Source organism: Typha angustifolia, chromosome 3 (genome assembly GCF_048772165.1).
Source record: "Typha angustifolia cultivar Huaian chromosome 3, ASM4877216v1, whole genome shotgun sequence".
NCBI lineage: Eukaryota > Viridiplantae > Streptophyta > Magnoliopsida > Poales > Typhaceae > Typha > Typha angustifolia.
Window position 1 is genome coordinate 4018626 of NC_133241.1, and position 24436 is coordinate 4043061.

Sequence of the window (24436 nt, forward strand, 5' to 3'; positions counted from 1 at the left end):
CAAAACCCGACTACTAATGATAAGTGGAAGTGGTGTAGTGTCTGTGAGTGTATAAGGCATATCATAGTCATCATGATCGTTACAATCTATATTCATAATAGATATTTACGCAAGAGTTTATCATACATGATACATGTAGAGCATTATTATGCTAATGCATATGCTAACATTAATATTCTCATAATATCATGATGAGTAAACTATCAATAACTGCACTTGTCAAGATATATCATGTTACATTAGATGCATGTATTAATGCTAACATTTTCTACAACGTCATGGAAGGTATAATAACTGTAACTACATTATTCTAAATTTATATAAACTCTACTCGCTTGGGGGTCTCCACAGTACTCTAGTCGGCTGCTCCGGAATCCCAAAATCCTCCTCACGCAGTGTCGATCCTATTAATTTACGTAAGTAAAGTCATACGTAAGGTTAGCGAATTAATAGAATTAATTACCTTATTAAAGAATTTAGGTTTAGGCATATACATGAGTCAAGGGTCCCTTAGGGTGAGTTTTATGCTATCCTAAAATTCACACTATTTATATGATAATAAATTATCTTTAAGGGAGTGGTTAGGCTAATTAATCAAGTGGCATAAAAAAATGGAGCTATAGGGTCCAAATGACCCCAAATGGGCTAAGTTGGAGTGTTGGGTTGGCCCAAGCCCAACCCAATAAGCAAGGGAGGCCTTTGTGGGCTGCAGTCCAACTACAACCCATAAGGTTGGCTAAGGTGGGCTGGGGGTCCAACCACGGCCCACCAAGGTTTGGTTGGTGAGGGCTTGTGGGGCTGTGGTCTGACCACAGCCCACAAGGGGCTTAGATCATCTTAGTGGGTGGGCGTTTTGCTAAACCACCCCCCCTTCCACCATCTCCCCTCCACGCAAGGGAGGAGACAGACGAGGGAAGCACGGACCCACGAGGCCACGGTGCTGGCGACGCAACCACGAGGCCGCGGTGCCGGCGGCGCAGCCACGAGGCCGGGTAAGGCATGGCGACCGAGAGAGGTAAGTAAAGGGGAAGAAGAAAAAGAGAGGAGGAGGGCCCGACGGCGACAGGGCGCACTCCATGGCTGACGGCGATAGGGCGCGCTCCATGGCCGACGGCGACAGGGTGCGCTCCATGGCCGATGGCCATGGAGGTCCCTTCTCCCTTCACTAAGGGCCCGAAGCCCATTTAGGGAGCTTCCCTTCTTCCACCGGGGCTCTCGGACCAGCGGCTAGACGCGGAGTCGTCGGTCGCCGAGGTCTCCGACGACAGCGAGGGGGGGAGGGTTAATGTAATAACCCAAGTAGGGTAAAAAAAAAACTAAAATTGGTGGGCACGACGCGACCGGCCACGCTGTGGTTGGTCTCATGCCCAGCATGCCGTGGCAGTGGTGGGGGTGCCACGCACCTCCACCGAGCCATGCTACTACATGTCACGGCGACGCGTGGAGATGGGACCCGGCCCACCGGCCACTACGCCGCCACCACGTGACCAGCTCTCTCTCTCTCTCTCTCCCTTTCTCTCTCTAATATTCTTTTTCTCTCTCCCTCTTCCTCGCATTCTCCCGACCTCTTTCTCTCTCTAGCTCTCTCTCTCTCTCCCTCTAGTGTATCAGCAGTCATCGATTGTCGAAAAAAGCCATCGTTGGCCCTTCTGTCCGCCAATGAGCCTCTATCTCTCTCCTTTTCTCTCTCTCTCTCTCTCTTGCTCATTCTCTTTGTCAGTTTCCTCTCGGGATGCCGGAGGTTTGAGTCGCCGACCGCTGAGTGGCCACCAGCGCCCGTACCCCTTCCCTACGGCCCAACCCCCTTTCCCTTTTTTCTCCTTCCTTTTCTTCTTCTTCTTCTTCTTCAACATAAAATACTATTTTAATCCTAGGTAGGTAATAGTAATTATTAGGGTTATGTACGTATATTCTTGCGTAATTATTTGTAATAACTTAATTCTTATTTTCTTAATTATTAAAGAGAATAATAGGCAGATAATTATGTTTTAAATACACTATTAAATAATATAATTATGGTTAATAAATAAAAAAACAAATATAGAAATGAAGAGTACATGATTACAACAAGACTCCGGCGTCGGCAACCCGAGAAAAGGTGAGGGAGAGAGAGAGGGTGCAGTGCGGTGGGGAGAAGAAGTAGAGGAGGGGTGTCAGTGGCATGCACGGCAGGGGAAGAAAAAGAAGAAGAAAAGGAGAAGAGGATGGGTGGCAAGGGCCTATGACGCATGCGCTCGCGTCGATTTTTTTTTCGGGTGTTACAACTCTTCTACAAGATATTTGTAAGTATTTTTTTTCATGTGTAAGATGTCCAACGAAGATCACCCAACTAAGTCTTGTTCATCGATAAACATGTGTGAAGTAGCATATGCCATGTTCTATGTGGTTCTTAATCGGGTGATCTTCGTTGGACATTTTGCACATCTTCAAATCCCAACCAAGAAACACATATTCTATGTGGTTCTTAGCTCTTCCTTTGATAACTACTATTATCTCAACATTTTTTCTTATTGTCGTGCTTAATGATAAATGTCTTTCTACTAAAAACTATATACAAAGCTAGTAAAATTCATTATTATGAACTTAAATAATAAACTTTCTTAATATGTTTGAAGCATCACGAACACTAGTAAAATAATTGATCTTGATATGTTTGAAGCAAAATTTGTACTTAATAATAAACTGTCTTTCTAGTTAACCTACATAGAAAACGGGTGAAATTTGTTGTTATGCCAAAGGAATTCATACTTAAATTATGAACTTCCTTGATATGTTTGAAGTATCTCGAACACTAGTAAAACAATTGATCCTTCATATGTTTGAAGCAAAATTCATACTTACTAATAAACTATCTTCTTGCTTAACCTACATAGAAAACTGGTGAAATTCATTCTTATGCCAAAAGAAATCGTACTTAACTTACAAACTTCGTTGATATGTTTGAAGCAACTCGAACACTAGTAAACAATTGATGCTTAAATATATCATGTCTATGGCAAATATGTGTGAACCTAAACACATTATTACGAACTAGGTTTGGACTAATCTGGAAGTAAGAAAATTATAAAAATTTAGGTGGTCGTAGCCTCATGTGTTAGGGTTCTAATGGCTCTTGTTTCACTTAAATCTAAGGTCGGAATGAAAAGTTATAATTAAAAGAGTTGAGATTGGTCAGAATAGGGCCGAATGGTAAATATCTGACATTGCGGCGATCATCAGAGGGTGGCGGACGACCAAGGGTGGTGGTGGATGACCGTAGGATAGGATGGCTACTGAAGGTGATGGTGGCTATCGACTGGAGGTAGAATTAGGGTTTCTATCTTGGATCTACTCTTAGAAAAATAAAGACATTAGAAGCTATGATAAAACGGTAAATGCGGTAATAAGAAAATAACTAAACTCAATTAATTCTCAATGCTTGGATTTATTTGGATTAATAAACAAAGAAGCTCAACCCTCTATATATAGAGGTGGGGTACAAGAAGTCCTACTCGGACTAGCCCTAAAAGCTTATACGACTCGAACTAGCACTTGTCTTAGACTAACCCTAAAGGCTTATACAACTCAAACTAGGACTTGCCTTAGAGGCTTAGATGACTTAATTGAACTTGTCTTAGTGGCTTAGATGACTTAACTAGACTTGTCTTAAGTGCTTACATAAGAGATAAACATGACTTAGCTAAATCAGCCTTCCTTATCCTTCTCAGATTAATTCTTTGTTCTTCTATAGATAGAGTCCAAATATGAAGAGACCCTGAATACAGAAGTTGTAGATCAAGATATTTTTGATCTTCTCCAAGTGGTTTTATAATATTTGTTCATCTGTGAAATATTTTTTGAATATTTTTCCAAAACTATGCAGAGCTGAATTAGTTAACTAACAAATTCTAACCTAATAAGACTCTAATTAAAGCAAATAAGCAGATAAGATAACTAGACTCAATTTATTGAGCCAAATCTCCCCTTGATGTGATCTGATCTGACCCGGTTTGCACCACACATCATGTATAAATTTAAGAACCTAAACACATCATCCTTAAACACTAACGTCGTTACAATAGAGTATCTTTAGTATTAAATGTAATGGAATATTTAAGAACTGTCCTTACAATATACTCTAAATCATTAACTTCGATATTTCTTTCTATTGTAACGAGAATCATCATTTAAGAATGAACCCATTAAAAACAACTATAGATGGTATTTAATTTCAATAATTTAGTTGGTGGATGAAACGAGAATCGCCATTTAAGAACGAAAGCCGTTAATAAGGTGGTTGGCAAGTGAAAAGTAAAAAAGTTGGTTGATAGATGAAAAGTAAATAAAAGTAGTTGGTAGGTGATATTAATTCACTAACAAATTTATTTAATAGTTAGGGTTTAGGGTGGTTTCATCAAAAGAGGAAGAAGACGAATGGACGAACAGAAAGGAGGGAGATGAAGATGAAGAATGTGTCGACGAATTTTATCCAGAAGAGAGAAGCTATATAATGAATTGGTTCACGTTAACAAGATTAGTCGGTCATATTTGTAATTAATATGTTCATTTTAAATATTTTTCAACTCTTCTCAAGGCTAATAATTTGTAAAATATTTTTTATATCTCAGTCAAGAAATACATATAACACGCAACCTATTGTCATTTCGATAGGCAGTTCATAGTTTACGAAGATCCTTGTGATTAGCATGGCTCTTCCTCTAATGACTACTATTATCTCAACATTTTTTTTATTATCGTGCTTAATGATAAATGTCTTTCTGCTTAAACTATGGATAAAACTGGTGAAATTTCATAGTTCTCCTAACGATATTCGTTCTTAAACTATGAACTTTTATGATATATTTGAAGCATCTTACTTCTCCCAATGACATTCGTTCTTAAACTACATAGAAAACTAGTGAAATTTGTTGTTATGCCAAAAGAATTCGTATTTAAATTATGAACTTTCTTGATATGTTTGAAGCATCTCGAACACTAATAAAACAATTGATCCTTAAATACTAACTATTTTATCTTTAGTTTTAACAGCAGGTAAAAAGAGCAAAATTCGTCACCATGCTAACAGAATTGGTACTTAATATACGTAGCTAAAGTGCTTAATGATAAATTGTCTTTCTACTTAACCTACATACAAAATTGATGAAATTCATTGTTATGTCGAGAAAATTCGTACTTAAACTATGAACTTCATTAATATGTTTGAAGCATCTCGAACACTAGTAAAACAATCATTGATATGTTTGAAGAAAAATTCGTACTAAATGATAAACTATCTTTCTGCTTAACCTACATACAAAACTGATGAAATTCATTGTTATGCCAAAGAAATTCGTACTTAAACTACGAACTTCATTGATATGCTCAAATACTAGTAAAACAATTGATCCTTGATATGTTTGAAGCAAAATTCGTACTTAACTTTCTGCTTAACATACATACAAAACTTGTGAAAATTTGGTGTTATGCCAAAGGAATTCATACTTAAATTACAAACTTTGTTGATATGTTTGAAGCAATTCGAACACTAGTAAACAATTGATGCTTAAACACATCATATCTATGGCAAACATGTGTGAACCTAAACACATCATGTATTTTAAGAACCTAACATTACATATAAAACACTTTGATTCCTTAACACATCATAGACACACAAAAATAAACACATGCACATGTAGATAGTGAGATGCATTGTAGCAGGTGACTATAAGCTTTCACTATAAATTGCCTAGGGAGTTGTGCAAGACCTAGAGTTGTGTTACAGTTCTTTATAGTTTGAGAACTTCTTCCGTTGTACTCCTTGGTTTTCACCCTGCGACGATTTTCTTTTCTTTCACTTTCAACTAAGTTGAAGTCTCACTAAGGGATGTAGCATTTCAACTCATTTGAGAGACCCAGTGGACAAAATTCCCTTGATGCAGCAAGTAGAATTGAGTCTGAATATATAGCTAAATATATTTCTTTTGTGAAATATCTCTCGCATCCAAACCCAATCTTGTCACTAACCTCTCATCTAGAAAGTTGTGTGTACTCCCCGAATCAATGAGGATGTACACACAATGCTTTCTAACAAGTCCGTCTACCCGTAACGTCCTCAACGCAAAAGTACCCAAATATGCATGCATCGATATTTCAGCTTGGATATCTTCTCTATGCCCTCCTCAATGGCCTCCTCATGGACCTCCTCTGAACACTCTCCATCACCAACAATCTCATCATCCTCTTCGAGATCGTCGATGAGCATCACACTCTCGATCGGTTTGGAACACCGATGACCAGGGATGAAACGTTCATCGCATCAAAAGTAAAGGCCCTTTGCTCTTCGCTCCTCCACCTGGGCAGGTGTGAGAGTTCGAACAGGGGGTTTGTGCCTCCTCTAACATCGGGAGAAAGTCTCAAAGGTGGTCGTGATCTAGTACTCGCAGCTGCTATCTTTGAACCCATAGAATTTTTCAGTTGGCGTTCTAAGTGCAAACTGCCCTCAGTTGCCCTAACTTGTTTTTACTGCCATCTTGAGAGTCTTATATTTTTGCTCCATCCTCACGGCCTTCTCAAAGGCCTCTTTAAGAGAGGTAGGACATAGAGCACGAACATCCGCCTATATCTCATCCTGCAGCCCTAAAATGAATGTGCTCATCAATGACAGTTTGGGCCAAGGTAGCTCACAACGATTACTAACTCTTTCAAATTTAGTTTGGTACTCCAATACGGTCATCCTCTGAACCATCTTGCTTAATGTGGCAACAAAATTTTTATATGCCGCTATCCTAAATCTATGTGTAATCCTCCTACAAAAGTCAGTCCAATCAGTAAATCCTCCACCATGAATAACCGATCTATACCGATGCAATGTCGTTCCTTGGAGGTGAAAGCTTGCCATCTGGACCTTTGCGTCCTCCGTTGTCCTTTGACAATCAAAGTATTGTTCAATTTGAAACACCCAATCTGTTGGATCACTGCCTTGAAATTTTAGAAAGTTCAAGCGTGCGATTCTCCCCCGAATAGCATTGTCGGGTTCGTAAAAGATCTTTAGTTTAGGTCTAAACCTTTATACATGTTGATCTCCTCTAAATCCTCGAGCACGTCCATCACCATCTCCGAAGAGATCAATCTCATCCTTAAAGTGCCAATCCTCCTCTACGACAAAGCGCACTGGTGCCACTTGCCTCTCGGGTTCCACCACTGTCGGTCTTGGGTTTGGTAACGGAGGTGGAGGATGATGTGTATGCATAGGTAAAAGAGGAAGGATCATTGACACTAACATGTTGCGCCTAGACCTATGGGGTATCGGTTCGGTGTGTTCCCATAATTGGTCCTTCTTGAGGCACCAATCGTCGTCAAGGAGATGACGAAGCCGATCGATTCATAACATATTCCTTTAAAGCATTATGATCGTTCTGCATTGCGTCAACTCTTTACAGCAATGTTTGGAACATGACCCTAAGTTCATCCGCCAAGCCCATATTCACACCCATGGATGTTGGTTGGCTCGGTCCTGCCGTGGTCGCTCCAAAGGAATCAGCCTCACGGTTAAGATTATCATGGGTTGAGTCTTCCCTTATCGGTGTGCTCTCGATTGGTCTCTTTGTTGATGTCATCTTCTTTTTTTCAACCATTAATGGAGGTCAGAGATTCGGTTGGCTCTAATACTAATGATAGGGCTACAGAACGATTCCTTCAAAATTTAAATTTATTGTAGGAAGTAGTCCGCGCAACTAAGGAAAAATATTTACCAAATATTCTCCCGTATTCATAAAATTATGAAACTAAGTGAAATTGATCTTAACTTCTTGATTTACGTTTTTTGTATTTACACTCTTTGCAGATTCGAACTGTAATTGGGATGAAATTACGATTTAGTGCGGATGATGATGGTGGTGATGAGTAGAGTGGACGTTAGGGTTATGGATGATAATGGAGATGAGGGTGGATGGTTGATGTTGTTTAAGGGATAAAGACGAAGGGAAAGAAGTGGTCGAGATCTTAAGGAAGAGGGAGGACTCGATAGACAAGGAGATTAGAAGTTAGGTGAGACCTTGCCAACGGTAGAGGTGGTAAGGTTGGTGAAGAGGAAGGAGAGAGATTAGGGTAAAGAGAATAGAGAGAAGATAGGAGGCAAAAAATCAATAATCCAATAATATAATGAATTTGGCCGTGTATGTACTTTAATTTGAATCATCTTCGGTGTGTATGCTTCAATACTCTTCAGCACCTGCTCACACACATCATCGTGTACGAATAAACTCATACATTGCTTATGATCCCTCTCAAATATGTCTTTGCAGCATGCGTGTTGTCCAATAAGATACTTTATCCTGAATGTATCAACACCTGCTATCTTTATAGCCTTTATCTTTCATAGACATTTTTTTAAACTACATCGGGCAATAATCTTCTGAGGGTTAGTTTTAATAGGCTTTAATTAAAATCTATGCTTGATAGCAAATAATTTCAGTGATTTTGCAAACACTAACGAGTTTCAAAACATCGTCTTGTAAATAGATCATCTGATGTGATATATTGTGCTGTCTTTAGGATATTGTACATAAGATTCTATATAATTAACTGAAAAAAACCCTTAGACACACGTATGTATCTAAACACTAGGCAATGATATCGCTCGTTCGCTTAAGTAAAAGTCCGAAGAAATATTAAGAACGAAAGTAGAGATGAATGCCAAGATTTTAACGTGGAAAAACCCAAAACGGGAAAAAAACCACGGATCCAAACTCAGATCAAAACCAATCACTATGATAGTAGCAGTTACAAGACTGACTCACAAAATAACCCGTCGATCCAAACGACTTTGTTCCTCTCAGTCTTGATCGCTAGAACCCACGATTCACTGCTTCTTGTGATTGAAGTCCAATCTCAGTAGCCCTCGAGATTGATCTTTCGTCTAGATAGCCCTTAAGACGAAAGATTAAATTCTTGTAGATGAGAAGAACCTTGTTCGTTGAAGAACCGATGTAGCCTCAAGAAGTCTCCTTCAATAATGCTTCTTCAACTACCCTAGAGATAGGGCATCACAATCCTTATATATGATCTTCAAGATAGAGCCAAATCCAAGTCTTATCCGTACTCATGAAAATCCAATAAATTGCAAACTTCATAGGTGTGTTCAAACGCGGCCCGGGTGCGTTCAAACGGTCTGACTTAATCTCAGGTGAGTTCGAACGGGCCTAAGTGCGTTCGAACGCGACAGCTTGAATTCTTCAGGTTGCGTTCGAATGCGTTTGTGAACGCTGCTCTCGGTTTGTGTGAACGCAGTACCCGCGTTCGAACGCTTTTGTGAACACTGCTCTCGGTCTGTGTGAACGTAGTACCCGCGTTCGAACGCGTTTGTGAACGCGGTGTGAACTCAACAGCTTTTCTCCACTAATCTTGTAATTCTTCAAACCAAAGATATTCTAGACTTGTGTAAAGCTCATATACATGAAAAAAATACACTTAGAATATTTTGTACACAATTGCCAACAAATAAAAACCTAACATTAACAATATTTAAAATATGTTGATTATCACCATAAGATTGGACGCACAAGTTTGTCGGCACATCATTTTTATCTGTTAGAGATGGATTAATAGAATCAAAGATAGAAAATTCTTCTTGAAGATTGCAATCTGTTTACTCATTTAAAGACCGAATCAATACAATCAATGATAGAAAATTTTTCATCAAGATTCTTATTATCGTCATGGGAATTAATAACATTTGCTATGACAATGTTACCAAGATCACGTACATGAGAATTAACCTCACTGTCGGGTACATACTATCCATTAAGTTGAAGGGCTGATTAGTAGGATGATTGAGAAGAGACGATCCTCTTGCCCATAAAGTATCCAAGTTAATATTGCTAGGATTTGGAACATTTGAAACATTTGAAACAATAGGTGGGTGCTCATTCATAGAATTTATCATCTAGATTGTCCTAAAATAACATTAATAACATGACGATATCAAATATTAAGAAAATTTGTAGCTAAATTACGATACTCGTAACTGAATTTGTAGTTCAATTATAAAATTCGTAACTAAATTCGTTGTACAATTATGACATTCATAGCTAAATTCGTAGTACTATATTCATAGTTCAATTATGAAATTCATAGATAATTGATAGTTTAATTACAAAATTTGTAGCTAAATTCGTTGTTTAATTGTAAAATTCATAGCTAAATTCATATTTTAATTACGAAATTTATAGCTAAATTACGAATGTTATCATTAAAGTAAGTAAAAAGTAATTTTCCTGTTCAATGTAATCATGAACATAAAATGTTAACTTACCCAAATAAATTATTCTCTTTCTTCGTTTCAAAAATTTATATAGCTCGACAGAATAACGGTGATAGATCATACATCCCTACAACATTAATATCTTCGAAGATATCGATAAATATATCGTGGTTATTCGAAGGAAGTAAGTTTTCGGTACAAATAACCCAAAAAATAAAGAAACCCTAATGATAAATTTGATTGGTGAACCAGAATGTAAATAATTTTGTAAGGAGGCCTATCTTGGTCAAAGACTATCAACTCCGTATAACGCTGTACCAAAGAGAGCCAAAGCATGGAAGCGAGCAGCAGCAGAGGCGGCGGCCAGCGGCTCGCCGGGGCCAGCGGCGCTCCGGTCCATTCGCTTGGCACCGATCTCCTCTGCGCCATTTTTGCCCTGCTTGACCATTTCGATCTCGTCCGCTGCTCCGCCGTCTGCAAATCATGGTACTTCACCCTCCATCCTTCTTCTTTTCCTTTCTCTTAGCTTTAAGATTCCTGATTGTTTGGAACATTTTTGATGAGAAATAGGAGCTCTTTTAAGTTAGGTAGTTCAGTTTGGACCGAATTTTGGAGGTGAATGCTTGAATTTCTTTTCCTTTTCTTTTTGATCTTTTAAGTTCGCAGAAAGCTTTGAAAACGGCAGCTTCTGTGAGTGAATTGTGCTTATAGGATCAATATTTCACTTTTCTCAAGTTGATCATAGGATTGTAACAGGAGGTGAAGACAATTGGAGAAGATGAGATGATTGACTACTTCTCTATTCATCTCCAAGGTGTAACGATGAAAAATCTTCGAAATACAAGGATGGTGGAAGAGAAATAAGCTAAACAAATAAATGAATTTCTCTAGAAATATCACCTTTATTGTTCGGGAAGTAGAATGATCCGCATAAACTTGGCTTTATCCTCTTCTTTGCTGAAGCACAACCCCGAATTCAACCTTTGGCTTCAAATATATAAGAATTTGTTGATATGGTTTAAACATGTTGTTCAAAATAAAAGTTGTATTTATCTGGTTTCATACAATTTGTCTTGGTCTTCACTGCATGCAATATCCGCATGGATAATCTTGCCATTCTTTAGGAATAAATATTAATGAAAGCTAATTGGCATGCTTAACACATTTGCTGAGTTGTAGGACCTGTTATTAGTGGAAGTCAATAGACATATTGAAGTTATGGTCTACACGTAGTTTTTGCAGCTAATTTATTCTCTTTTTGAGAAAGAAAATGGTCGATTAAATATTTATTCTGGGTTATCAAAAGTGAAAACAATTGTTACCATTTCCACATCCACTTAGCATGTATGATGGCCATGCATATCACGTACACAACCCTTAAATTCCATCAATAAACATAATTCTCTTATTCATTGATCAAACAATTTTTGTCTATATATGTGCGTCTTATACCACATTTAAGCAACTAAAGAAAACATACAAAAAGCTGCTGCATTTTATCGCACAAAATTAATTGTTGTCACAAGTCATTAATGTGAGTCATGAAGTTAGAAATCTACCACATGAATGACTTAAAGGCTTTTAAGCTTTCTCGCTATGCTGTTAGAGAGAGCTTTCTCACTCAATTCCCTTGTTTAATAAGTGAATGAAAACAAGACGAAGACTTAAGAAAGGTAAAGCTCTGTGAATGTCAAATTTCCTCTACTTCCCCTCGAAGCATGAAGGGAATCAATGAGAGTTGTCATTTCTTTTTACTTGGATGACGACACCTCTCTTAGCTAGTTGTTTCTTAAGACCTTGTCAAGGACAATTTAAATAGATCCAATGATCTATAAGCTTCGGAAATGCAATTTCCAATAGTTCTTTGGTGAACTTGAAGGAAGAAGTAACTTCTAAGAACTATTGAGAGAGTTTAACCAACGGCCATCAACACATTGAGAGAGTGTAAGAACATCTAAGACCAGTTTTACACAAACTGATGCTCTTTCCTATTAGAATAGTACTCTTGGTATTCCATGTTGGAAATTCTTTAAGGTAATTCCCTTCAACTTTTGATGAAAAGTTTGGCTTACCATGTCCAAGAGAATTTAAGGTTCTTAATTAAATATGTAGATGTTTGTGAACTTAATATTGATAATCAGAGGACTATCAATTACAGGTACAATGTTGCCTTTATATATAACATAGCAAGGTGGAGAAAATATGTCAAAGGACAAATAATAGTATAGAGAGTGTTGTATACGTGGTAGGAATGATAAAAATCAGCTAAGCTCTAGAAAACCTCAAATCTACAGGCATGATATGAAAATTCAGAATAGTTGCTATAATACATGACGAGGGCCCAGAGGCTATATGCATTAGCTTTAGCATCCTACAATTTCATCTGCAAAGATCAGATAAAACTTAGTCATCCAATTTCATTAAGAATCACATGCTAGTCATATGATCCTTTTATCTATTTTAAAAATATTGAAAAACTTAATAAAATAAGCATACATTAGATTTAGATTATTCTTTAGTATCAATTCCTCTTAGATAGAAAAGCCTGACTTTGATGAAGAAACCTTACTAGTCTCATTGCACATCTCAAGATCAATTTCTTCAACTCTTTTTCAACAATCTATATACTAGTAAGAGCAGGTTTACCCAATCATTTAACCATGTACCACCTACACTTGTTGCCTCTTCTCAACATGACCTTTGACATCAAGTACATCTTCAACAACGTCTTGCTGTACATTTGGTTGTTGTTCAATTGGTGTATCGTTCTTCAATAAGTCAAATTAACATGCATTAATGTATCGTTCTTCAAAGCGACATATCCTAATGACTGGTTGGCTTAAGGAATGGATAGCAAACCTTATCTCAGTTCTTCATGCAACAAAAAGAACTTATCGCTATGCCCTTGTCAATCTGTGAGATTTTAAAAAATGTCTAGTACATCAACATGTTGACACTGCTACTTGGTATTCCACTAATATTTCTGATCCTATATCGTTTTGCTTAAAAGGGTAATATGAGCCTTTGTATGTACAATTGTACATCTTATTAATCTGCATCATTTCACAGAGAAAGAAACCTCTTTAGATGCATTTGCAGATTTGTTAATAAATCAAATATATATAATTTCTTTTTAATTTTAATCATTAGGAACAGGATCATCTACACATCTTGTTTGATGAGGGATCTATATTACAAAAGGAATCCACATGTTAGTAGCTCTAATGTGTCGGTTCCATCAGAAACATTAATGAAGAAGTATCTAGAGGACCTAGCCATGGATGAACACAGATCAGCCTTTCTTAGTGGCTCCACTGAAGTTCATCAGTGGGATGGTCATCGTGTAAGGTATGCTCCTCTTTATTATCATCTCTCAAGTAAATGCAATTTTATATCCTCATTAGTAACTTTATAAGTAATTTAGGTCAGTCTGGAAGTTGCATAAAAGAATTTTGTATTTGTTTGTTTTATGTCTTGTTCCAACTTATTATGCTAGTCTTAATGTATGTATACACATTTCTATGAGCTTGTGCAAGTGCTGTCTGCTAGCACTTCCATAAAGTCTATAAGCTTCATAAATTTAGTAGCAATACAAAAGCAGATGTATAAGTTAGATGTAGGTATCAGATTTGACCCTTATCAGGGCAGAAGGGAAATTCTTCATGTCATCTGTTTTATATTGTTAGATGGATGTCCTATTATATGTCATAGTGGTTCTTCAAGAATTTTGTAGAATTGCTATTAAATTAGTATATTGTGCATGAGTGCAGGTGCGTTCTTGTATATCTAGAAATATGTGATTTGTTTCCAAGTACTATATTGTCATTTTTTCCTTGTAATGAAACTAAACTGAAGTTGAGGGTCTTAAATAACAAAATAACCTAATTTCTTATGTTTGATCCCCATACTCTTTTACAATCTCCACTGCGCCAGTTATTATAAATATTTTCATATTTTTCATTTTTGACTTTTGAGAATGAGTGAGGCTAGGCTAGTTACATCTCATTAAGACCATGAAATACAAAGAAACCACAAAGGGAAAAAAACCAAGGAGAGAAAACAAAATAAAAAGAAAACTATAGGTTTACAAAGGCAAAACTATTATCAAAAGCTAATGGCTAATGGGAGAGGAAGATGGGAAGAAACATCCCCTTTGTCTTGAAATATCCGTGAGATCGATCATAAACCAGTTGTGGCACACCCTGTTTTAAGGTTTCGAGATGTTTTTTGCAAAATGGACATAGTTGGCAATCCTTATCTAAGAGTGACAATCGGGTTATGTTGGATATGGAGTAGACAAACTTGAGCAAGTCCAATTGATAACTAGATTGAGATTTCCAAAATATTGACATGTTCCGTATAGCATTTGGGGTTCTTCATAGTAGTAGTGGGCAAATGCCAGTGAGGAGCTAGGATAAGAGCGAGCAGTTCTCGGTTTCAAGCACCATAGTATAATGGATAAACATTAATAAGTGTGAGTTTCTTGCTGATATTCCATCCATGCTGATTTTCTTGTTTGGGAGAATAGGTCTTCAATTAATAGAGACACGTAGATCTATCCTAATTCATGCTTGTTTTGTGTGTGTGCCATTAGTGCATTGGTGCCCGTGGTATGCGACCGTAAGGAAATCCGTGTCTTAATTTAATGTAGTAAGGAAATCCCTGCTGTAAGTTTCTTAATCTATGTAGTAATCTCTTCAAGGCAAAGATGTATAAGAACGAAAGTCTCATATCGAACACAATTTATTCCTTTTCAAAAGAATAATATAGACCATTTCTACTATGCTTTACTTGAACACAGAATCAGAGTGGCATAATATTGCCCATTTAATAATTTCATCCTCTTTTATAGGGCTAATATATGTCGCATGAAGAGAGGCTCAATTTTAACTGGAGTTGGAGACAAGGTATACATGACATTTTAACTACAATTATCTATTGTATTTTGTTGTTCTAGATGAAAGGGTTTGTTAAGCTGAATCTTATTATTCCATACTCACAAGACGTTGTCATCTCATCTATTTGATCATACAATTTTGTTATGTTAATATAGGTATACAATAGTTTGTACTTTTTTGAAATTCCCACTATAAACAACATTTATGTTATTCTTTGTCCTTTTTAATTGTTCCCCCTGCAATAAATGAGCTATAAAACATGTATTGTAGATTGATAAAGTAATAGTCTATGAAGCATGGACACTGACATGGGATACAACACTATTCAGACAAGGTGATACGTCAAATATTGAAAGAAATAGGATATAATACATTTAGGGTCTGACACTAAATAAATATATTTATTAATACATCTAAAATGTATATAGTTTACTATAACTTACAAGCAAGGTTTGAAAAATTGAGATCAGGATCGGGATTGGCCTTTTGAAAAATACGTATTGGCCGGATTGGCTGTATTGGTTGTCTGGATCGGATCGGACTTTTTAATTACGTAAAATTCTAAATATTATTTAAAAGTGCAGGAAAACTTCTAAAAATTTAGAAAAAGTTTACCAAAAATAAGAAAATAAAGAAAGAAAAATATGGTGCAATAAAAATTGAAAAGAAGAAATTAGAAAAAGAGTAGGTGGAAGAATATCAAACAAATGAAAGAAAAAACATGGTGCAATGAAGAAGAAGAAGAAGAAGAAGAAGAAGAAGAAGAAGAAGAAGAAGAAGAAGAAAAGAGAAGAGAAAGGGAGAGACTAGAAGAAATGAAAAAAATTGAGAGAGAAATAAAGAAAAAAATTAAAAAATGTTTGCCGGAGTTCGTCGGAGCTAGATCTCTCCGTAAGAGAAATAATAGTTTTATGGTAAGGAGAGAAAAAAAAGAAAAAGGGAAAGAAAGAAAAAGAGTAAGAGAGAGAGTGAGAAGAAAGAGTAAAAGAGAGAGTTTGGATCGGGCTTGGATTGGCTGATCTGGCAAACCATGCTTAAAAGAGGATAGATGATGTAGGACAAAGTAGGTTTCCTAGGAGCTAATGATGGACCTTCTGATAGGGATGAATAAAAAAAGTGAAAAAGGTAGAAGATTAATAGAGAGAAAACAAGGGATAGTAATATTTTAAAGCAAAAGAGAATAGATCATTGTTTTGAAAAATGGCCATATAAACTGCTTATGCAGCAGCATAGGTGGTGATAGTGTGTCAATTGCCCCGCAAATACATCATGCGATCCTCATATACGGTTTGACCGCATATGAGGCCGATTGCACCTATATATTGACTGCATATGCACATGCTCCCACATATTGATTATCAGTAGTTGCATATAGACTACCAATAACTGTATATTGATTGTTAATGGTTGCATATTGACCACACATTGATTCCTATGTTGCAATGGATATTTATAATGCTTTATAATAGTCTTTTATTGATTAATTTTGTTGCTGCAATTTATCATACTTGAAAATATTTACTAAGTAATTATATGATTAAAAAGTAGCATCCTTAGTTGATAGAATCAAGGTTCCCAGTATCGGGATCGGGATCGGTATCGGCCGTCCAGAAAAACGATACGTATCGGCCGTATCGGCCGTTCGTATCGGATCGGACTATTTTTTAATTATATAAAATTCTAAATATTATTTAAAAATGCAGAAAAATTTAGAAAAATGACAAAAAATAAGAAAACAAAAATTACTCACATATGAAGTCTAAAAACTTAAAAAAATGTATTAACTTACTCAAAATTTAAAACTTTGTTGAATACCGAGCTGGTTCTCGTAAATTTCTATAGTCTTCATCATCATAATCACCATAAGTTTGTAAATATTGATGTCTGGGACCTGATGCTCCAAAAAGTAATTCCATCATACTAGTCATATTGTATGGATCTTGTTGTGTGACTTGCGTTTGAGGAGGATAATAACCAGCATTTGGATCTTGTTGTGTGACTTGCGTTTGAGGAGGATAATAACCAGGATTTGAATCTTGTGTCTAAGAATACTGAGTATACTGAGGATAATAACTAGCATATGGATCTTGTGATGGCTCCAAATAATAAATACTCGATGTACCATAATCATAGGAACCAAAATGCATCTCATGACGACGTCGCTGATATGTATATATATCCTCAGTTTCTCTGTCTTCACTCCTTATGCCTCCTTGACTTTCCTCAACAAATTTAGATGGAACGATCTCACCACCATATGTATCATCAGGACTATGACTCGTACCAGCCTCTGCCCTCGTCGTGGTCTCTCCCAATATTTTATCTAACCATGGGTTATCTCTGTCATCTAATAACTTGTCCTCCATTTCTTTGATCCATAGAGTCAAGGGGTCTTCTTCATCAAAAACATGATTTAAATCAATCAGTTGTTCATTTTCTGTCTTTCTTCTTAAATTTCTCTCCCTCAATCTCATATTATAATGACAAAAAACTAACTTCTCCAATCTTTCCATTGTCAATCGGTTGCGTGTTTTTGTGTGGATTAAGGAAAAAGTAGTCCAATTTCTTTCACACTGTGATGAAGACACAGTTTGACTTAAAATCTTTTTTGCTATTGGCGTCAAATTTGGTGCCTCCTCCCATCCATAAATAGACCACCATTCAGCTGGAGTGTTATGAGATATAGCTGCAGCAACTTTAGCAGTATTGAATTGCCCAGCTCTCAATCTATATCTCTCCATCTGAAATCAGAAATATATTATTAGCTTATTGATTATATTGATTATTGAAAGTTAAAACTTGAAACAAATAATAATAAAATTATTTAATTGAATCATAACTTACTTCTTTATCGCACAGGATTTGTTTATGAATATCGGGCTCAAGCTTGCTGATTACCTTTCTAACCCCCAACAAGACTTCACTATCATTATTGACATTTTTAGAGAATTGAAATCTTGGATTAAGAAAATACCCTGTAAAAATTTAAAAATTGTAAGCATTCAAATTTTTAAATATTCATAAATAAAAGTAAATTAAAACTTAAAACTTAAAAGCATGCTTACCAGCAGCGTGTATATCTCTATGTAGTTGTTTATTCCATCTAGAATCAATCATCTTCCACCACTTCTTATAACTTTGGCCCACATTTTTTTTTATTGATTCTTTAGCTATGTCCATTGCCTCATATAAGAAACCCATCTCAGACTTGTCATCACTGTCTACAAGTCTTAATACTTTGACAAGAGGCTCAAATACTGCGGTGGTAATTGTAATATTATCCCAAAATGTATTTGCAAGAGCCATATTTTTCAAAGTTTCACCTAAAGATTTATCTTTAGGTTTCATATTCTTAATTTTCATAGACCACTCCTGTGATGTAAACATCCGTATAATATCATCCTTGTAGCGCATGATGCTCTCCAAGGCTAAAAAGTGAGTGGCAAATCTAGTGACGCCGGGTCTGATGATCTCCCTACCACCAGTCATCTGCCTGAGTAAATTAAGAACCCAACCATGATTATATATAAAATTTGTTAATCTCTGACCTTCACGTATGATCATATCAATTTCAGGTTCTTTTGCAATATCCTCTAACATCAGATCAATACAATGTGCAGCACATGGCGTCCAATATAAATGAGGTCTTTTAATCATTAGTAAATTTTCAGCAGCTTTATAATTTGCCCATTATCAGTAACCACTTGGACTACTCTTTTTACATCGATTTCTTATACCACCTCATCTATCAATTGACAAATATAATTTGCATTTTTGAAATGAGTAGTAGCATCCACAGACTTCAAAAATATTATCCCCATGCCAGAGTACACTAAGAAATTAATTATATTTCTTCTGTTTTGTGTACTCCACTCATCACACATCAGTGTACAACCAAATTCATCCCAATACCGTTTAAATGTCTCAATATAAGTATGAAGTTCATTTACCTCTGAGTCAAGATATTTAGTAGCAATATCATTTGAACCAGGAGGGGGAACACCAGGCCCTACTGATTGTATAGCATCCACCATAGTGTGATAGTAAGGGCTATCAGCTACATTGAAAGGAATATGATTGTAGAAGAAAAATTTAGAGATAGCTCTACCAATGTGTTTCTTTGTATTTTTAATTCCTTTGAAAGCTGTCTTGATTGAAGTCTGTGTACGACCCCTTTTTTTCTGAAGATATGTATCCATTGGTCCAATATTTTCAGACTCTGCTGTAACACCAGGAGTCCTATGGGTAGAACTGCTGCCCCCATATTCTCTCTCTCCTCGTATATTAACTGATCTAGATCTCTGAAAGTTACTACCAGTGCTTCTTCTCATCTCTTCCTCTTCTCTATGCATATTTCTGCTCTCTTTCATTGCCCTCCTCATTTGTCTCTCCTCCTCATCCTCCTCACTTTGCTCACTGCTATCATTATCAATCTGTACAGGATTATGCATCAATTCTTCACGAATCATTGACTCTCTTTGTTGTGCAGATTGTTTATCCTTCTTTTTGCCAATTAAATGAGCCAACATCTGTTTTCCAACTTCCAAAGACACTTGAGTGCAAGCTGCTATATTTCCTTGTCTTCCAGCTAAATGTTCTTTCAAACGACTGACACCACCACTCATTTCCTTTCCACACCAGTTGCATTTAACGCGCCTTTTATCTTGCCCAATAATGCTACAATGTTGCCACCCAATATCGGTATCATATAACTTCTCTTTTGAAGCCATTGATATTTTAGCTCTACAAGACTGCAACTAAAAAACATAAACAAAAATCAAAATAAAATATAAAATAATTTGAAAATAAGGCATAATTGCATAAAGCCATAAGCAGCACCTGCAGCTTGCTGCTGCTGCAAACTACAGCCGCAGAGAACCTACTGCTGCAGCAGAGCAGCTGCTGCAGCAGCAGGTGCAGCAGCAAGGTGCTGCTGCAGCAGTGAGCAGCAGCAGGGGAGAAAAAATTAAAAAACTGAAAAAAAAAACTTACCGAAGGTCGCCGGAGATCGAGGTCGTCGGAGAACGTCGCCGGAGGTCGAGGTCACCGGAGAGACGGAGATCTACTCAGTCGCCGGGAAGAAAGAGAGTAAGAAATCGGTGAGAAAGAGAGAAAGAAAGAAATAAAGAAAAGAGAGAAAGAGACTAAGAGAGGAAAAGAGAGAAAGAGAGAGAGAAAAAGGAGAGGCAGGTGGGGATGTTATTGATGTCCCCCGGGTCGGATCCAACCCGTTCCCACCCGTTTCGGCCGAAACGGCCGAAACCCCAACCAAAACCAATCAACCGATTGGTTTCGGTTGGGATCGGGATCGGCCGAAACTGAGAACTATGGATAGAATATTATGAAGATGATTTTTTGTCGTGATCGGGCTGGTGGTGGCGGCAATGGTAGCTCGATGAGGGTTGTGACTAGGTTAGTAGAGGCTTAGGAGCGTGGTTTAAGGTTCCCAGTTTTGGCTGATCCCGAGTGGGATCGGTTGAAACGGATCGGGATTGGCCTGGCTGGTTTCAGCTAGGGTTTTGGTCGATCCCGACCGAAACGGGTGGGAACGGGTCGAATCTGACCCGGGGGACATCAATAACCCACGCACCTGCCTCTCTCTCTCTCTTCTTTCTTTCTCTTTATCTTTTTTTTTCTGTCTCTCTTTCTCACCGGCGACTGAGTAAATCTTCGGTGACCTCGACCTCCGGCGATGTTCTTCGATGAAGATTCGACGACCTCGACCTTCGGATGAGTTTTTTGTTTCAGTTTCTAATTTCTTTCTTTCTCATTTTTTTAATTACGCACCTACTGCTATTGCTACTTCACCACACCTGCTGCTGCACATCTGCTGTTGCTGTACACCTGCTGCTGAGTAGTGTTATTGTTGCTCAGCAGCAACACCAGCACTACTGCTGCTTAGGTGCTGCTGTGAACTTGAGAGGCTGAGAGAGGCTGAAAGGGGTAGAAACTGAAAGGAAGTAAAGAAAAAAATAGGAAAAAATTGAGGGTTATATACTTTTATTTTCGTAAATTTTAAATTATTTTATATTTTATTTTTAATTTTTGTTTATGATTTTAGCTATAGAGAAAATATCAATGGCTTTAAAAGAGAAGTCATATAATACCGACATTAGATGGCAACATTGTAACACCATTGGGTAAGGTAAAAGACGTGTTAAATGCAACTGGTGTGGAAAAGAAATGAGTGGTGGTGTTAGCCGTTTGAAAGAACATTTAGCTAAAAGACAAGAAAATATAACAGTTTGCACTCAAGCGCCCTTAGAAGTTAGAAAGCAGATGTTGGCTTATCTGATTGGTAAAAAGAAGGATAAACAATCTACACAACAGAGAGAGTCAATAGTTCGTAAAGAATTGATGCATAATCCTGTACACATTGATGATGATAGCAGTGAGCAGAGTGGGGAGGATGAGGTGGAGAGACAGATGAGGAGGGCAATAAAAGAGAGCAGAAATATACATAGAAGAGAAGAAGAGATAATAAGAAGCACCGGTGGCAAGTTTCCCATTATCGGGATCGGAATCGGCCTTTCGGAAAAATGATACTTATCGACCGTTCGTATCGGATCGGATTATCTTTTAATTACATAAAATTCTAAATATTTTTTAAAAAATGTAGAAAAATGCGAAAAATGTAGAAAAAAAAGAAAACAAAAATTGCTCACATTTGAAGTCTAAAAACTTAAAAAATATATTAACTTACTCAAAATTTAAAACTTTGATGAATACCGAGCTGGTTCTTGTAAATTTTTATAGTCTTCATTCCTCATAATCACCATAAGTTTGTAAATAATGATGCCTGAGACCTGATGCTCTAAAAAGTGATTCCATCATACTAGTCATTGTATGGATCTTGTTATGTGACTTGCATCTGAGAAGGATAATAACCGGCATTTGGATCTTGTGCCTGAGAATACTAATGATACTGAGGATAATAACTAGCATATGGATCTTGTGATGGCTCCAAACAATAAATATTCGATATACCATAATCATAGGAAGCAACATTCTTATGACGACATTGCTGATATGTATATACATCCTCAGTTTCTCTGTCTTCAATCCTTATGCCTCTTTGACTTTTTTCAATAAATGTAGATGGGACGATCTCACCACCAGGTGTATCATCAGGATTGTGACTAGTACTGGTAGGTATACTATCTCTCACTACTGAACGACTCGCACCAGTCTCTGCCCTCGTCGTGGGTTCTCCCAATAAGAAACCCATCTCAAACTTGACATCACTGTTTACAAGTTATAATACTTTGACAAGAGGCTCAAATACTATGGTGGTAATTATAATATAATTTCAAAATATATTTCCAAGAGCTATAGTTTTTAAATTTCACCTAAAGATTTATTTTTAGGTTTCATATTCTTAATTTTTATAGACTACTCTTGTGATGTAAACATTCATATAATATTATCCTTATAGTGTATGATGCTCTCCAAGGCTAAAAAATGAGTGACAAATCTAGTGACGCCGGATCTAATGATCTCCCTATCATTAGTCATCTACCGAAGTAATTAAGAATTCAACTATGGTTATATATAAAATTTGTCAACCTCTGACTTTCATGTATGACTGTTAATTTCAGGCTCTTTTGTAATATCTTTTAATATTAGATCAATACAATGTGAAACATATGACATCCAATATAAATGAGGTCTTTTAATAATAAGAAAATTTCCAGCAGCTTTATAATTGGCCTAATTATCAATAACCATTTGGACTATTCTTTTTTCACTTTCTTATACCACCTTATCCATCAAATGACAAATATAATTTGCATTTTTGAAATGAGCACTAGCATCCACAAACTTCAGAAATATTGTCCCCATGCCCGAGTACTCTAAGAAATTAATTATATTTCTTCTGTTTTGTGTACTTCACCCATCATATATCAGTGTATAACTGAATTCATTCCAATACTGTTTAAATGTCTCAATTCAGTTGATTTCATTACACTATTCATCTAAATTTTTCTGCATTTTTAAATAATATTTAGAATTTATGTAATTAAAAAAAATAGTCCAATCCAATACGAATGGCCGATACGGCTGATACGCATCGTTTTTCATGACAGTCGATACCGATCTCCATCTCGATACTGGGACCTTGGCGTGGTTGCTGCTGTGAAGGTGGAGGCTTCGAGGGTGGGTTTGACTAACTGGTTTGTCACGATCCAAAATAGGAATCATGACCGGTCATGCATCTCAATATGCTTGAGATGCACGAAGCCTTATTAATACTCTCTTCAGTATCATGTTTGGAACACTGAACTTGATTCTTTAACTAGAATGTTCTACAAGATGTAAGAAATTGTTTTGCAGAAATGTTCTTATAGATCCTAGTCCTTGGTGCTATCTTCCAGAAGATCCATGAAGTATATTACAGTTTTTATAAATTTAAAAAGAAAGAGACATGCAAAGCACGGAATGAGGAACCTTACTGCTGCACAAGAAGTTCTCTCCTAATAATTCCTGCTTGACATTGAACTTGTTTAAGTTCCCTATATTCAATTAGAGGTGGCTGCCTTCCATCCGGTATCTTTATTTCTTTCTTGCATGCTGTGTGAGCTTTATCTACTGTGCTTATCTCACACGCATGCGTGCCCAAATAATGTATTTCATAAAATTGAGGTATACGTTGCTCAAATCATGTTGCATTATAATATGCGACACATATTGCACACTTGTGAATTTACTCTGTATTTACACAATGATCTTCTGATATACTTGTAGTTTGATTTCTAAACATCTATAGTATTTTTGAGTTCAATTCATTTTCATGGTTTTGGTTCATATTGTTTCATCATTTTGTTGGAATTATATGGACTCATATAATTTGGACATGGTAGTCATATGCTTTGGTTTAATATTGTCCGATCACTTTTTGTTGTTTAGTGAAGACATCTTCAAGTTGTTTTCTCCATGGCAGCTCATGTTTTCTCGTATTTTTCTGTTGGAATTGCGCTAGGTTCTCCGGCTGTGGTCTGCAGAAAGTTGCAAATATGTGGATGAGTATTGTGCTCCAGATATGAGCCCGTTAGTTGATTTTAATTTTGATGAGAATAAGGTAACTTTGTTATCTGATGCAAGATTTTGTCTATTATATTTTACTTATACCTGTTTCTTATGATTGTACATTCTTACATCATTACTTAGCATTTATTCTTGGTATGGCCTGTCAGAACCAAAAAAAAAAAAAATAGGGGTTGAGAGAGGAGGGTGCACGTGCTCTGCACGTGCAGCCCCTCCCTTCTCCCTCTCCAGCACGCGTCGAGGCGCTGAT

At 36.8% G+C, this 24436-nt stretch overlaps 2 protein-coding genes across 3 annotated transcripts in view; one reads left to right on the top strand and one right to left on the bottom strand.

Moving 5' to 3' along the window:
* The first annotated feature begins 10533 nt into the window (after window positions 1-10533).
* LOC140758333 (F-box/WD-40 repeat-containing protein At3g52030-like) overlaps window positions 10534-24436 on the top strand; it is a 39156-nt gene continuing 25253 nt past the window's right edge. Inside the window, exons 1-4 of one of the 2 annotated variants that reach the window (XM_073094447.1) lie at window positions 10534-10729; window positions 13394-13591; window positions 15096-15150; window positions 24122-24220. In XM_073094447.1, the coding sequence (XP_072950548.1) occupies window positions 10578-10729; window positions 13394-13591; window positions 15096-15150; window positions 24122-24220 (504 nt within the window). In that variant the 5' untranslated portion in view covers window positions 10534-10577. The remainder of the gene's footprint in view (window positions 10730-13393; window positions 13592-15095; window positions 15151-24121; window positions 24221-24436) is intronic. The other variant, XM_073094446.1, reaches the window with a different exon arrangement.
* LOC140758191 (uncharacterized) lies at window positions 17184-18650 on the bottom strand. The gene is made up of 3 exons (XM_073094278.1): window positions 18207-18650; window positions 17986-18116; window positions 17184-17882 (listed from the first exon to the last, which is right to left on the bottom strand). Exons 1-3 carry the CDS (start codon window positions 18628-18630, stop codon window positions 17184-17186), a joined length of 1254 nt encoding a protein of 417 aa, XP_072950379.1. The 5' UTR covers window positions 18631-18650.